At 43.7% G+C, this 15,427-nt stretch overlaps 1 protein-coding gene across 1 annotated transcript; it reads right to left on the reverse strand.

Annotated features, from left to right (window-relative positions):
• Positions 1-8,247: 8,247 nt before the first annotated feature.
• LOC123403505 (probable RNA-binding protein EIF1AD) lies at positions 8,248-11,111 on the reverse strand. The gene is made up of 4 exons (XM_045097436.1): positions 10,730-11,111; positions 10,562-10,637; positions 10,329-10,455; positions 8,248-8,678 (listed from the first exon to the last, which is right to left on the reverse strand). Exons 1-4 carry the CDS (start codon positions 10,844-10,846, stop codon positions 8,492-8,494), a joined length of 507 nt encoding a protein of 168 aa, XP_044953371.1. The 5' UTR covers positions 10,847-11,111; the 3' UTR covers positions 8,248-8,491.
• Between the last annotated feature and the right edge of the window lie 4,316 nt (positions 11,112-15,427).

Raw genomic sequence — 15,427 nt, forward strand, 5'->3', positions numbered from 1 at the left:
TGAATCAAGAAAAGACTAAGAAGGGAAGCAATCTGAATATCAACACCCACAAACTCCTTTGTGTTCTACTCGTGATGTCATCTACACATAGACCTAGCTCATGATGCCACTATTGGGGAACTTTGCATGGGAAACAAAAAAATTCATACGCTCACCAAGATCAATCTAGGAGATGCACATCGACGAGAGGAGAGATTGAATCTACATACCCTTCTAGATCGCTAAGCGGAAGCGTTAAAGAACGCGGTTGATGTAGTGGTATGTCTACGTGATCCTATCACGGTCCGTCCCACGAACTCCCCATCGAGCGCCGAACGGACGGCAACTCCACGTTCGGCACACGTGCAGCTTGATGACGTCTCCACCTCCTCGATCATGCAAGCGAGGGCAGAGTGGTAGATGAGTTCCCCGGCAGCGCGACGGCGTGGCGGTGGAGGTGGAGTAGCTGTCCCGGCAGGGCTTCGCCAAGCAACACCAAGAAAACTAGAGGAGGAGACGATCTAGAGGGAGAGGGAGAGGCTGCATCGTGGCATTGGGTGTTGCATCCCTCCCTCTCCTCACATATATAGGAGGAGGGGTGTAGGCGGGCGGGCCCTAGGGCTTCGGGCGTCGGCCAAGGTGGCTTGCCCACCAAGGAAAGGTGGCGCCACCATTAGGCCTGCCCTCCACTTGCCTTTGGCCGCATGGGCCTTCGTGGGAGGGTCAGCTAGCCCACCAGGGGCTGGTGCGCCACCTCTCATAGCCCATGGGGCACTCCGGGGCAAGTGCCCCCCCTATGAACCCCCGGAACACTTCCCGCATTCCCGTCACATAATCGGTAAGATCTGGAACATTTCTGAACCTCAAATTCCAATTAAAAGGACGTGGATGTCGCCTAGAGGGGGTGAATGGGCGCTTTAAAATAATTATGGTTTATGCTTGAATAAATGCAGAATAAAACTAACGTTTAATTTGTCAAGCACAAAACCTAAAACAACTAGGCTCACCTATGTGCACCAACAACTTATGCTAAGCAAGATAAACAACTAAGTGATAGCAAGATAAATAACAAGAAACAATATGGCTATCACAAAGTAAAGTGCATAAGTAAAGAGCTCGGGTAAGAGATAACCAAGGCACGCGAAGACGACGATGTATCCCGAAGTTCACACCCTTGCGGATGCTAGTCTCCGGTTGGAGCGGTGTGGAGGCACAATGCTCCCCAAGATGCCACTAAGGCCACCGTAATCTCCTCACGCCGTCCCATAATGCAAGATGTCGTGATTCCACTTAGGGACCCTTGAGGGCGGTCACCGAACCCGTACAAACAAGGTTGGGGCAATCTCCAAAACTTAATTGGAGGCTTCCAACAACATCACGAAGCTTCACCACAATGCCATATGGCTTCGAGGTGACCACAAATGCTCGGGTAATCTCCACAACTTAATTGGAGACCCCGACGCTTACCCGAAGCTTTACACCACAATGATTGAACTCCGAGGCACCACCAAGCTTCTAGGACGCCAAAGCATCCATGAAGAACAATCTCTAGGGTACCAAGTACCAAAGGGTAATAAGCTTCTCAAACTTCACTTCCACGTATCACCGTGGAGAACTCAAACCTATGCACAAAATGCAATGGCAAGGGCACGGAGTGCCCAAGTCCTTCACTCCCAAATCCAACCACAACAACTAATGCTATGGTGGAAAATGAGAGGAAGATCAAAGAATAACACCAAGAACTCCAAGAAGTAGATCCAAGGGTACCCCTCACTTAGAGGAGAAAGTGATTGGTGGAAATGTGGATATAGATCTCCTCTCTCGTTTCCCTCAAAAAGGAGCAAGAATCATTGTAGGGATTGACAGTTACTAAGCTCTAAGAAGGTCAGCAATGGGGGGCAAAAAGGAGATCAAGAGATGGGGATCCATTGGGGAAGAAGACCCCCTTAAATTGGTCCCCACAAATCTGCCCGTTATGTGCAGAAATACACATGGACGGTACAACGGATGATGCAGGCGGTACAACTAGTTTATGTAATATAGCAGTACAACCGCCCAACCATCTCCCAAGAACCGCACCAAAACAGAAACTTGGCCGCTGGGCATGGCTAAGGCCCAAGCGGTACAACCGCTTGGGAAACCGGTAGTATCGGCTATATCTAATATAGCGGTACAACCGGGACACCACCGCCCAACTACCACAACTAAACATAGCCCTCACCGGTTGTGGACCGGTGTTGGGCTGGTACAACCGCCCAGGGATTGAGCGGTACAAGCACCCATGGCAGCGGTACAACCGGCCAGTCACGAAGAGAACAGGAAATACCAGAACCGCCATAACTTTCGCATATAAGCTCCGAATTGAGCAAACTCAAGCTTGTTGGATTGAGGACGACAAGAGCTATCTTAAAAACATGCAATTATGAAAATGACAATGATATAGAGATGTGAGACCTCTATGAATGAAGAATCGAAAAAAAACTTCCAACATCAAAAACATCATAGAAGATGCATATGGACTCCGTTTTCGATGAACTCGAGCTTGTCATGAAGATGACCATAAGATCTAAAACTAACAAAGAGAAACACCAAACAAGAACCAAGAAATATGATGCAAGGATGCAAATGGTTTGAGCTCTCAACGAACGATACGATCAAGCTACTCACTTGAGAGCCCCCCTTGACAAGTACAGCAACCTATCCTAAAATAGAAAAACCTATCAAGGGAAAACCTATACCCTTCACCTAGTCCTCTTGAGCTAGATGATGATGATTTTGGCTTCCTCAAGATGAACGACCTTTCTTGATTGCGCTGGCTCGATGAAGACTTGTAAATTTCTCCCACATATTGCACTATGGGTGAGCTACTCTTTAACACATCTTCACAAGTCCATTGCCACCACAATGGACGACAAGCTTCAAACATGATATCTTCATGATGCTCCACTTGAACTTGTACACCGCAATCTTGACGACGATCATCACTTGATGTCATACTTCATGGGTTCAATGAGATATTCCCCTTGACGCAAGCCCATGGAAACACACCTAACCCCACATAGAACTTTCACAAAGACCATGGGTTAGTACACAAAAGCGTAATGGACAATGCTTACCATACCACGGGATCACTTGGTCCCTCTCAGTAAATCTTGTACGCTTTGTGTGCTGATCAACTTGATTTACTCTTTGACTTAGTCTTGATCAACCTTGAGTCTTTATGAGCACTCTTTGGATAATACCTTGAATACCACCTTGGTCATCATATAAACTCCTTGAAACCAAAAGGTGGACTTCAAGAAGTGCCTATGGACAAATCCTTCAAATATAACTTCAGGCAACCATTAATCCATAGGGATTGTCATCAATTACCAAAACCACATATGAAGAAATATGCCCTAACACCAACTTCCTATATATCAATATTTACCTACGGGCCATTTCGGAGCTCCTCGTGACTTCTGGGATCTCATCCGGGACTCCAAACAACTTTCAGTTACCATCACACATAACTCATTAATACCAAGTTGTCACCAAACCTTAAGTGTGCAGACCTTGCGGGTTCGAGAACTATGTCGACATGACCGAGACACTCTCTGGTCAATAACCAATAGCAGGACCTGGATGTCCATATTGGCTCCTACATAGTCCACGAAGATCTTTATCGGTCGAACCTCGATGTCAAGGATTCATTCAATTCCGTATAGAGTTCCCTTTGTTCATCGGTATGTTACTTGCCAGAGATTTTATCGTCAGTATCTCTATACCTAGTTCAATGTCGTTGCGAGCAAGTCTATTTACTCGTTTTGTAATACACGATATTGTTGCTAACCCTTTAGTCACATTGCTTGCAAGCTTGTTGTGATGTTGTATTACTGAGTGGGCCCTGAGATACCTCTCCGTCACATGGAGTGACAAATCCCAGTATTGATCCATGCCAACTCAACACACGCCCTCGTAGATACCTATAGAGCACCTTTATAGTCACCTAATTACGTTGCGACGTTTGATATACGCAAGGCACTCTTTTGGTGTTAGTGAGTTGCATGATCTTATGGTCATAGGAACACATACTTGACATGCCGAAAACAATAGCAATAAACTAATACGATCATATGCTACATTCATTGTTTGGGTCTTGTCCATCACATCATTCTCTAAGAATGTGATTCCGATATCAAATGACAACTCGTGTCTATGGCAAGGAAACCTTGACCATATTAGATCAACGAGCTAGTCCGTTTAGAGGCTCACTTGGGACAGTGTGTTGTCTATATATCCACACATGTATTTGATTTTTCAATCAATACAATTCTACCATGGATAATGAACGATTATCATGAACAAGGAAATATAATAATAACTACTTTATTATTGCCTCTAGGGCATATTTCCAACACTTCGATCCTCGCTACTTCACTGAAGCGAAGCGTGCGAACAAGGCAACGCGGGGCGGACCACTTCTTGAAAGCATCCGGTTTTAGGAACCTTCTAGTAGGTTCCCTCAATCGTTCTTTTTTTCTTTAGACGTTTTTCATTTTTTTTTCATTTTTCTTATAATTTATTTTTCTTTTCTGGTTCTGTTTTCTTTCTTTGTTTTTTGTTTATGTTTCTGATTCTTTTTCCCTTTTCTTTCACTTGATCATTTTTCCAAGAAAATATACCTTGTTTTCAAGAAAATGTTTTGAAATCCCAAATTTTAATTGTGATTTCAAATTTGCTCCATGATTTTCAAATTTTGTTTCTTTTTAAATTTCATTCACAATTTAATATTGTACAACAAATATCACAAAATGTTCAATGCATATTTAAATATTCGCCCAAAGTATGCCACAAAATTATTCAACGCGTACTTACAAAAAATTCAGCATATATTACAAATATTTAAAATTTGTTCATTATGTATCACCAAAATGTTAATGTGATTTTAATTTTCTTTAGCATATATGATTGTTTAGTTAAATAATGTTCGGCGTATATATGACAAAATGTTGATTGTATATTTTTCAAAATATTTCATCGTATAAATAAACTTGAACAAATGTTTTGTTTAAAAAAATTATGTTCATGTTTTCAATCATTTTTCATGTTTATCGCCTTAAGCAGGTCGAGAGGAAACTCACGCAAAGAGTTTTTCCAGGCCGTGGTTCAACCAACAACTGTCATAGGGGTCCTGCTCTTCTAAAGTTGACAATGTAGCTTAATTTGTTCTCTCATATGGATTGATGTTTAGTACTTCCAAAATTTGTCTTACGTTTGTCTAAAAATTGATGTACCTAAATACTAACACATGACTAGATACATTCATATCTAGGCAAAACAAAGATAAGAATTTTGGGACGAAGGGAGTATAAACTAATAGTATAAGTCCGTTTGCTTTTTTTTGACATTCTTAGTTACGTTCTCTTGTCGCCTGGTAAATGGGTCAGGCCGTTTGCACGAATTCTCTACGAAAGGTCTTCATTTTGACACTCGTGAACCGAGGTGACTATTTATCGCCTTAAGCAGGTCGACAGGAAACTCTCGCAAAGAATTTTTCCGGGCCGTGGTTCAACCAACAGCTGTCATATGGATCCTGCTCCTCTAAAGTTAACAATGTAGCTTAATTTGTTCTCTGATATGGATTGATTTTTAGTACTTTCTCCGTCCCAAAATTCTTGTCTTACGTTTGTCTAGAAATGGATGTATATTATACATCCATTTCTAGACAAACGTAAGACAAGAATTTTAAAACGAAGGAAGTATAAACTAATAGTATAAGGCTGTTTGCTCTCTTTTTTGACATTCTTAGTTACGTTCTCTTGTCGCCTGGTAAATGGGTCAGGCCGTTTGCACGAATTCTCTGTGGAAAGTCTTCATTTTGACACTCGTGAACCGAGGTGACTATTTGTCGCCTTAAGCAGGTCGAGAGGAAACTCTCGCAAAGAGTTTTTCTGGGCCGTGGTTCGACCAACAGCTGCCATATGGGTCCTGCTCCTCTAAAGTTGACAATGTAGCTTAATTTGTTCTCTCATATGGATTGATGTTTAGTACTTCCTTCGTCCCAAAACTCTTGTCTTACGTTTGTCTAGAAATGAATATATCTAAATACTAACACATGACTAGATACATTCATATCTAGACAAAACAAAGACAAAAAATTTAGGATGGAGGGAGTATAAACTAATAGTATAAGGCCGCTTAGATTCTTATATTAGTTTATAGAGGGAGCACAAGAGACTGACACGAACCAGGGAGCTAGAGCCATGTTTTTAAATTTAAATGACTAGCTGTTCAAATAGCAGATACTAGTATATGTAATGGATTGAGCTCGGAAATTCAATTCGGCTCCGTGTTCCCCGGCTCAAAAGTAAATTTTTAAATGTTGAAAAAGTAAAGACATTTTTATGTGTTCTTACTTAGTCACATGCAAATGTTACATGCAAATTTTGAGGCAAACAAGTTAATCATTTTGGCCGGTGTAAAAAAATAAATTAAACACCAAAAATTACTCCTAAATGTCACCTTAAATTTGTTTTTTCACTGACGAAACACTGCTGCTCCGTTTCATATGAAAATTATCACACATGTTTACAACACAAGTAATGCTACATCTACAAAGATTTACATAAAAAATTTACTTACAAACTAACGTGGAAGATTGTGATTGGTAATAGGGGGATGAGGGGCTTAACCCCCCTGAAAATCGAAGGGGGGGAGAGAATTAGTTTAGAAGGCTAAGTAAACCTTTGTAAGTCTTTATAGAACTAGCATTATTGTTATCACACTAACACAAACATCCACAAAAAATCAGATTTTTTTGAAAACATTTAGTGTTTTTTATGTTACTGTTCACCCAGGAACACAGCCAAAACGCCGCTCCCGGATGGAGGTGGGTTATACTGTTGAATGATTAGTTTCATCCCTAAAAATGATTAGATTCAAAATTTCAACAGACAAATTAACATATAGGATACCATCGAGTCAAGCTATCAAGCATGTCTACTTCCTCCGTTCCTAAATATAAGTTTTTTTTAGATGTTTCATTAAAAAACTACATACGGATATATTTAGACATATTTTAGATGGGTAAACGTTTTCCGTCCGTGCGCCGGCGGAACATTCGGCCGGACGCACGCGCGTCGTTGATCTCGCGATCTCCTCCCCATCGTGAACGGCCCGCGATCTCCTCCCTGTCCCGAACGGCTCGCGCGCTGCGCCCCATCATCCGCGCGCCCTTGCGCCGCCGCCATCGCTGCGCCGGTCCCTGCCCCCGTCGGCCCGCCCGAATCGCCAGTTCCCGCCACCGTCGACCGTCCGCATCGCCGGATCCAGCTTTCGCCCGTCGTCCTAGTCGTCTGCCCGCCATGACCGGGGCGCACGTATACAAGTGTTTACAAAACGTCACACAAAATTGTTGCAACGGCTATTAAAAAAAGCTTCAACCGTTGATTAAAAAAGCTGCAATCATACATATAAAAAGCTGCAAGGCAAATCATACTTTTTGCTTGTTGAAGTATTTGGTTGAAGCTTTTTTTTAACGGTTGAAGCTTTTCTATACACGGTTGAAACTTTTGAGGAGTGACCACGCGAGATGCTGCAGTCGGAGCGGCGTTTGAAACTTTTTTCATACACGGTTGAAGCTTTCTCTGTCAACGTTTGCAACTTTCCCTCATTGAAGTTTTTGGTTAAAGCTGTTTTTCTTAACGGTTGAAGCTTTTTCTACACACGGTTGAAACTTTTTATCAAGTGTTTGCAACACAGGGGGATGAGATGCGACCGAAACGAGGTGAAGACCGACGGGCTGCATCCATGATGCTTCGACGGGCGGCCGATGGTGAGGGCGACCAACGGTGAGGAGGCGAGGCGAGGCGGTCGGCGCGGGTTGGGACGGCGGCGCGTGCAAGGATGGCGGACGGTGGGGGCTCGCGCGACGAGATCTGACGGTCAGGGGGCCCTGATCCAACGGCTGTTGTGCGACCGGCACGAGCCCTCGGGCCGGCGCCTAGCACTGCCCTTTAGAATGTGGCTTAAGATATTTTACTCCGTATGTAGTCTTCTAGTGAAATTTCTAAAAAGATTTTTATTTAAAAACGGAGGGAGTAATAAGCATGCATGCATAATCCAATCAAATCAAATTTGACTGAATCTCCTGCATACCACCACATTGGAATGGAATGGAAAACAACAGACAAGACATACATCCACGACTTGTACCTCAACAGCAATTAATTAAATTGCTGGGGTCCTTTTCGATCGACTTTAAAGGTGAAAAGGAAGCAGACAGAATAACATCCAGAATAAGGTGCAACATATGGAGTATAGTTGTTTTGTTCATATTACGGTACAGGTAGACGAGCCTCAACATGCCATGCCACTTAACGTCGACAAAACGCACTGACTATATCTTTGACAGATTGGGCAGCGTATCGTATCGCACCCAAACTTGACGAGCATAAATACATCAGGTGTACAGGTGGACGGTAACCATAGGATGACATCGTCCACGACTATTCCCAAGTCGTCTACCAGTTCAAGAATCAGAGTCACATTCTGTATCAGAATGCACGTCAAACGGTCTATTTCTGTTCGTGTTAGCCTCAAGTGGCGGCATATCATCATCTTCATCTTCATCAGAGTTCTGCTCTTCCTCAACTTGCGATGTCGTTCCTTCTGGCCCAGTCGCCCACCCATTGGGAGTTGACTTGAAGATAGCCGGCCTGGCATAAGAAAGGTGAGTGAATCAGGACACCCAATCGAGAGGACGACAAGCTAACAATCCTGGTTTTATCAAGTACCCCCTCCGTAAAGAAACATAAGAGCGTTTAGATCACTAAAGTAGCGATCAAAACGCTCTTATATTTCTTTACGGAGGGAGTAGGTACTAAATCAATATGGATCGGAGGGAGTATCAGCATTTCGCCATCAATTTATATCACATCAACATTTGCATATAGTAGCAGTGCTTGGTATCATTTTCATGTTCATCGGAGATTCAGAGCAGGCAAAACCAGAATCAAACCATTTAGGCTGTTTGCCCTAAAAAAAATCATTTAGGCTGTTGAAATGAAGCACTGGCTACCACCTACCAGCATATCACATGGAAAGTGAATTTGATCCATTCTTTGAGAAAATTGGAAAGTTAGACAAATTATGGTGTTTCCAAGCCATCATATGCATACATTATACTCCCTCCGTTCCTAAATATAAGTCTTTTAAGCGATTTCATTAAGGGTCTACATACGAAGCAAAATGATTGAATCTATACTCTAAAGTATGTCTATATACATCCGTATGTAGTCCACTAGTGAAATTTCTAGAAAGACTTACATTTAGGAACGGAGGGAGTACTCCCTAGCTCAAACTGATATATCTAGCACTGAAATACGTCTAGATACATACATTTGAGCGTCAATTAATATGGGACAGAGGTAGTATTATTAAAACAGCCAGACCAACTACCACAAACTGGGAAGTAGCTCATATATCAGATTACAAGCAACCACAGTACGAATAACAGCTATCATAAACACAAGAAATTTAGACATATTGCCAGGAGGGTGTATTCTTACTAATTCTATTGCAACAAAAGGAAGTCTTCAGTTGCCTAGAATTGGGGCTGGTGCAATACTGAAAGTTATTGTACATCTTGGGTATACAACACACAACAAGCTTACTGCCACTTGGATAACATGTATCATAAACACAAGAAATTAAGATATATTGCTAGGAGGGTGTATTGTTACACCTTCTGTTGCAACAAAAGGAAGTCTTCAGTTGCTTAGAAGTGGTGCAATACTCAAGACTATTGTACATATTGGGACACTCGTCACTCGTCAGAATGGATGTGAAACACAAAACCATCGCAGCCAGTGCTAATTATTATTTTTAGGGAGAAACAAGTGCTAATTATTCAATATAGTATTTGTATGAAGTACTGCTGCTAAATTTTACTAGATCAAGCAAATCATTCGGTCTGTTTCACACAAACAACTGCAGTGGTGGCTGATGTCATGACTCAAGGCAAGTTAATTTTAGCCCAAAGTTGCAGAGCAATTATGTCAAACAGACATACATATGACTTGTGGCGAACTGGCAATCTTGCATACTATACTAGAAAAGCAGATGAATGAAAGCAACGAACATAGAGACTGCATGTAGCAAATCAGAAAGGGGCAGTAGCTGTAACGTGTGAAAAGGAAGCAGCTGCAGGGCCTGGGCCTACTGGTCAAGTGATCATTGGTCTCCAGTACAAACTTATCCTACAATTTGCATACTTGCATTGGCATACATCTCCAAGGAGTAATGTTTACTTTGTCAAGTAGTTGGCAATAAATAATCAGGGAGCAGCAGAGAATTCAGCAACTCACCATTCGCCAGATTTCTCAAGAGCGCGAACCTGGTCGTGAAAGAGGACTCGCGACACGACACAGGCTATCTTGCTTCCAGATTCGAGAGCCTCATCCCTCCCACTAGCATCCACAACCACGAAATTCCCTGCACATTCAGAGTAGACCATCATCAGGTGTTAGTGCCAAAAGCTGGTTGAGCTTTATAAACTAACCAACGACATCCGAAGCCATGCCATCACTAAATTACTCACCGTTCTTGATCCAGAAGCTCTTCTGGAACTTGGCGGGGAAGAGGGCTAGAGACTTGACGCCCTCGCCGTCCGTGACCTAGCACCAGCACCAGCACGGCGGCAGCAGGAATGAGGAATCGGCGGCGGCACGGAACAATTTTAAGAGAGGTGGGAGAAGCTAGCGCGTACCTCGATGAGGTTGGAGCCGCGCAGCGTGACGACCTGCATGATGCTCTCGCCCTCGGCGAGCGTGACGGCGGTGCCCTCCTGGCACGCGCGACGCAGGTTCTTCCTCCCGGCCTTCATGCCCGCTCCGCAGCAGACGGGCGATCCTGAACGGACGGTAGAAATTCTTCAAGGTGCTGGACTCAACACAGCGGTGCTGGCTGCGGGCAGGAGCCCGGAGGGAAGGAGGTGTAGCGGCGGCGCTGCCGACCAGGGCGGGTGGCGGCGACGGCGAGCAAGGTCGTGCGGTGGCAGCTAGGAACGGCGAGCAAGGGCGCGTGCCGGTGACGGTCTCTCTTGTGGTGACGGCGGCGGCGGCGGTTCTGGTCCGCTCGGGTGTGCTCGGGAACTAGGGTAGGACTGCAGCACGTCAGCACATAACACGCCCAGCCCAGCCCAGCATGTGGGCCATCGAATCATGGGCCTTTAGCAAATCAATGGCCTAAACATTATTTATGACACGACTACTTCGGTTTTTTCTTCTAAAAAAAGACTACTTCGGTTTTTCGGTTCACCGGGCTTTCAAACCGAATTAACAAAATGCTAATTCTATTAAGGAAAAATCTAAGTAGCGTAGGATGCACAGCCGCCCTCCCGTGCGGCGGCTCGGACGAGATTCCTTTCATAGACAATGCGCGCATGCGTGAACGTAAGTTGTTGTTGCATTTTTCTACGGTATGCAGTGAGGTGCTTTTCTCACATAGGGACTGTAGCTGGCAGTCTGATACAATGCTTTTTTTTCATCTAGCATTTGCTATACAAAGTGTTGTAGTACTATGTATCTTTAAAACCAAAACTGCTGGATAGAATTGGTGGTGTCAGGAGGGAGCAGTGACGTAGAGAGGCAGCTGTTGCCGTGCTACTCTACTAGTAGTACTCATTTGTTTTAAAATATATTTTTTTATTTTCAATCTCCTACAGTACACAAAATAACCGGTTGCTGAGTAGAATTTAAATGGCAAGGGCTATAAAATAATGTGACAATTAAATTTTACAACAAGTGACAAGCTTATATGAAACAACTTAGTAGAATTAAATTGACAAATACAACAAAACACCATAACAACTACGTTTTAGAACAATCGGCAAGCTTTTCATGAGACAACATGATAACTAGGTAGAATTAAGACTCGTATGTACAACAAAACACCACGACAATTAATTTTTATAATAACTGACAAGCATTGTGAGACAATATGACAACCAGGTAGAATAAAAATGACAAGCACGACAAAAAATTTGGGGCAACTGGATTATATAACCACTGACAAGTTTTATGAGACAACATGACAACTAGGTAGAATAAAAATGACAAGCACGACAAAATATTTGGGGCAACTAGATTATATAACCACTCACAAGTTTTATGAGACAACATGACAACTAGGCAGAATTAAAAATGACAAGCACATCAAAACATTATGGCAACTAGAATTATAAGCACCAACAAACTTAGTACAGGAACAACATAAAATAAAGTGGCAATTAAGCTTTTTTTGTCAGACAAGTACGTGGTTGATAATATGGCAAGTGAATTGAAAAAATATGGCAAGTACGAACCGAAAAAAAATGTCGAAACATATCAACATGGGATCTAGTTTCGAAGATCTCGCTACGACAAAGTCAATGATGAAAACAGATCATCAATCGAAGTAACGGTTTTGAAGATAAAACTTTTTGAATTTCAAACATTAAAAAAAACTTGATGATGTCATTCCAAGCATGCATGGTGATGAGAGAAAGAATCTGTGGCAGCATATCAGTACTTAGCTAGTACTAGTGGAAAATATTACTCAAAGCACGTACATACATGCAGTCTGTATTTTTTTACCATGCATGTGCAGGCCTATAACAGCCGCTGCATCGGAACACCATGGTGCGGCGTCGCTGCCTAGTCAGCCCCTTCTATTAATTAACAAAGAATTTGATTTATTTCATGATCGTTTTCATGCCCGCCCCTAGGCGTAGAATGAGCGGAGGCGATGAGGCTAGTGCCGATAGCTTTGTGAATTAGCAAACACCCATCGCCAATTTGCACAAATCGAGCGACGAGAGCGAGCAACTAAGAGTCTCATTTGTTGTTGTCATTTTAATTTTTCGGTTTTGAAAAGTTCTTAGCTAATTTTTTTCCGTTTGAGGACCATCTAAAAGGTTCTGGTCCTTTTTTCATTTTTCTTTTGTTTATTTTACTCGACGAGTGCGAAGGGTAAAGAAGCTAACCGAGCCTTAAAGTGTCTGTTTAGGTAGCTAGAACATAGAGTCTGTGTCAGGTAAGCTCCGAGAGGTAGTTGATATAACAGTGAGGAGAGGTGTTGATATCTTTTGCGTCCAAGAGACCAAATGGAGAGGTCAGAAGATGAAGAAGGTGAAGGGTCCCGACTTTAAGTTGTGGTACACGGGAACGGCAACAAACAAAAATAGAGTAGGCATTTTGATCAACAAGAGCCTCAAGTATGGAGTGGTAGATGTCAAGAGACGTGAGGACCGGATTATCCTGGTCAAACTAGTAGTTGGGGACTTAGTTTTCAACATTATCAGTGTGTGTGCCCCGTAAGTAGGCCACAATAAGAACATCAAGAGGGAGTTCTGGGAAGGCATGGATGATGTGGTTAGGAGTGTATCGATTAGCGAGAGGCTCTTCATACGAGGTGATGTCAGTGGCCACATGGGCATATCTAACACAGGTTTTGAAGGGGTGCATGGAGGCTTTGGATATGGCATCACGGGTCAAGAAGGAGAAGATGTCATAAGCTTTGCGCTAGCCTATGACATGATCATAGCTAACACCTTCTTTAAAAAAAGAGAATCACATCTAGTGACTTTTAGTAGTGGTCAACACTCTAGCCAGATTGATTTCATCCTCTCGAGAAGAGAAGACAAGCGTGCGTGCCTAGATTGTAAGGTGATACCTGAAGAGAATGTTGTCCATCAGCATAAGCTTGTGGTTGCTGCCTTCCGCTTTTGGATCTGTGTCCAGTGGGACAAGTGTGTCAAAGTCGCTAGAACAAAGTGGTGGAAGCTCAAGGGGGGTAGCTCATGCATTCAATGAGAAGGTCATTAAGGAATTGGTTGTTGGGGAACGTCGCATGGGAAACAAAAAAATTCCTACGCGCACGAAGACCTATCATGGTGATGTCCATCTACAAGAGGGGATTTCCGATCTACGTACCCTTGTAGATCGCACAGCAGAAGCGTTAATAAACGTGGTTGATGTAGTGGAACGTCCTCACGTCCCTCGATCCGCCCCGCGAACCATCCCATGATCCGTCCCACGATCCGCTGCGATCCAGTGCCGAACGAACGGCACCTCCGCGTTCAGCACACGTACAGCTCGACGATGATCTCGGCCTTCTTGATCCAGCAAGAGAGACGGAGAGGTAGATGAGTTCTCCGGCAGCGTGACGGCGCTCCAGAGGTTGGTGGTGATCTAATCTCAGCAGGGCTCCGCCCGAGCTCCGCAGAAACGCGATCTGGAGGAAAAACCGTGGAGGTATGTGGTTGGGCTACCGTGGCAAAGTTGTCTCAAATTAGCCCTAATACCTCAGTATATATAGGAGGGAGGGGAGGGGCCTTGCCTTGAGGCTCAAGGAGCCCCAAGGGGTTCGGCCAAAGGGGGGGAGGAGGAGTCCTCCTCCAATCCTAGTCCAACTAGGATTGGAAGGTGGAGTCCTTCTCTATTTTCCCACTTCCCCCTTTTTTTTCTTTTTCTCTTTGATTTTCTCTTATCCTGCACAAGGGCCTTCTTGGGCTTGCCCACCAGCCCACTAAGGGCTGGTGCGGCACCCCTAAGTCCTATGGGCTTCCCCGGAGTGGGATGCGCCCCACGGTGAACATCCGGAACCCATTCGTCACTCCCGGTACATTCCCGGTAATGCCGAAATCCGGTAATCAAATGTGGTCATCCTATATATCAATCTTCGTCTCCGGACCATTCTGAAACCCTTGTGACGTCCTGATCTCATCCGGGACTCCGAACAACATTCGGTAACCAACCATATAACTCAAATACGTATAAAACAACGTCGAACCTTAAGAGTGCAGACCCTGCGGGTTCGAGAACTATGTAGACATGACCCCAGGGATTCCTCGGTCAATATCCAATAGCGGGACCTGGATGCCCATATTGGATCCTACATATTCTACGAAGATCTTATCGTTTGAACCTCAGTGCCAAGGATTCATATAATCCTGTATGTCATTCCCTTTGTCCTTCGGTATGTTACTTGCCCGAGATTCGATCGTCAGTATCCGCATACCTATTTCAATCTTGTTTACCGGCAAGTCTCTTTTCTCGTTCCGTAATACAAGATCCCGTGACTTACAATAAGTCACATTGCTTGCAAGGCTTGTGTGTGATGTTGTATTACCGAGTGGGCCCCGAGATACCTCTCCGTCACACGGAGTGACAAATCCCAGTCTTGATCCATACTAACTCAACGGACACCTTCGGAGATACCTGTAGAGCATCTTTATAGTCACCCAGTTACGTTGCGACGTTTGATACACACAAAGCATTCCTCCAGTGTCAGTGAGTTATATGATCTCATGGTCATAGGAATAAATACTTGACACGCAGAAAATAGTAGCAACAAAATGACACGATCAACATGCTACGTCTATTAGTTTGGGTCTAGTCCATCACATGATTCACCCAATGATGTG

The sequence above is a fragment of the Hordeum vulgare genome, chromosome 6H (assembly GCF_904849725.1).
Source record: "Hordeum vulgare subsp. vulgare chromosome 6H, MorexV3_pseudomolecules_assembly, whole genome shotgun sequence".
NCBI classification, from domain to species: domain Eukaryota; kingdom Viridiplantae; phylum Streptophyta; class Magnoliopsida; order Poales; family Poaceae; genus Hordeum; species Hordeum vulgare.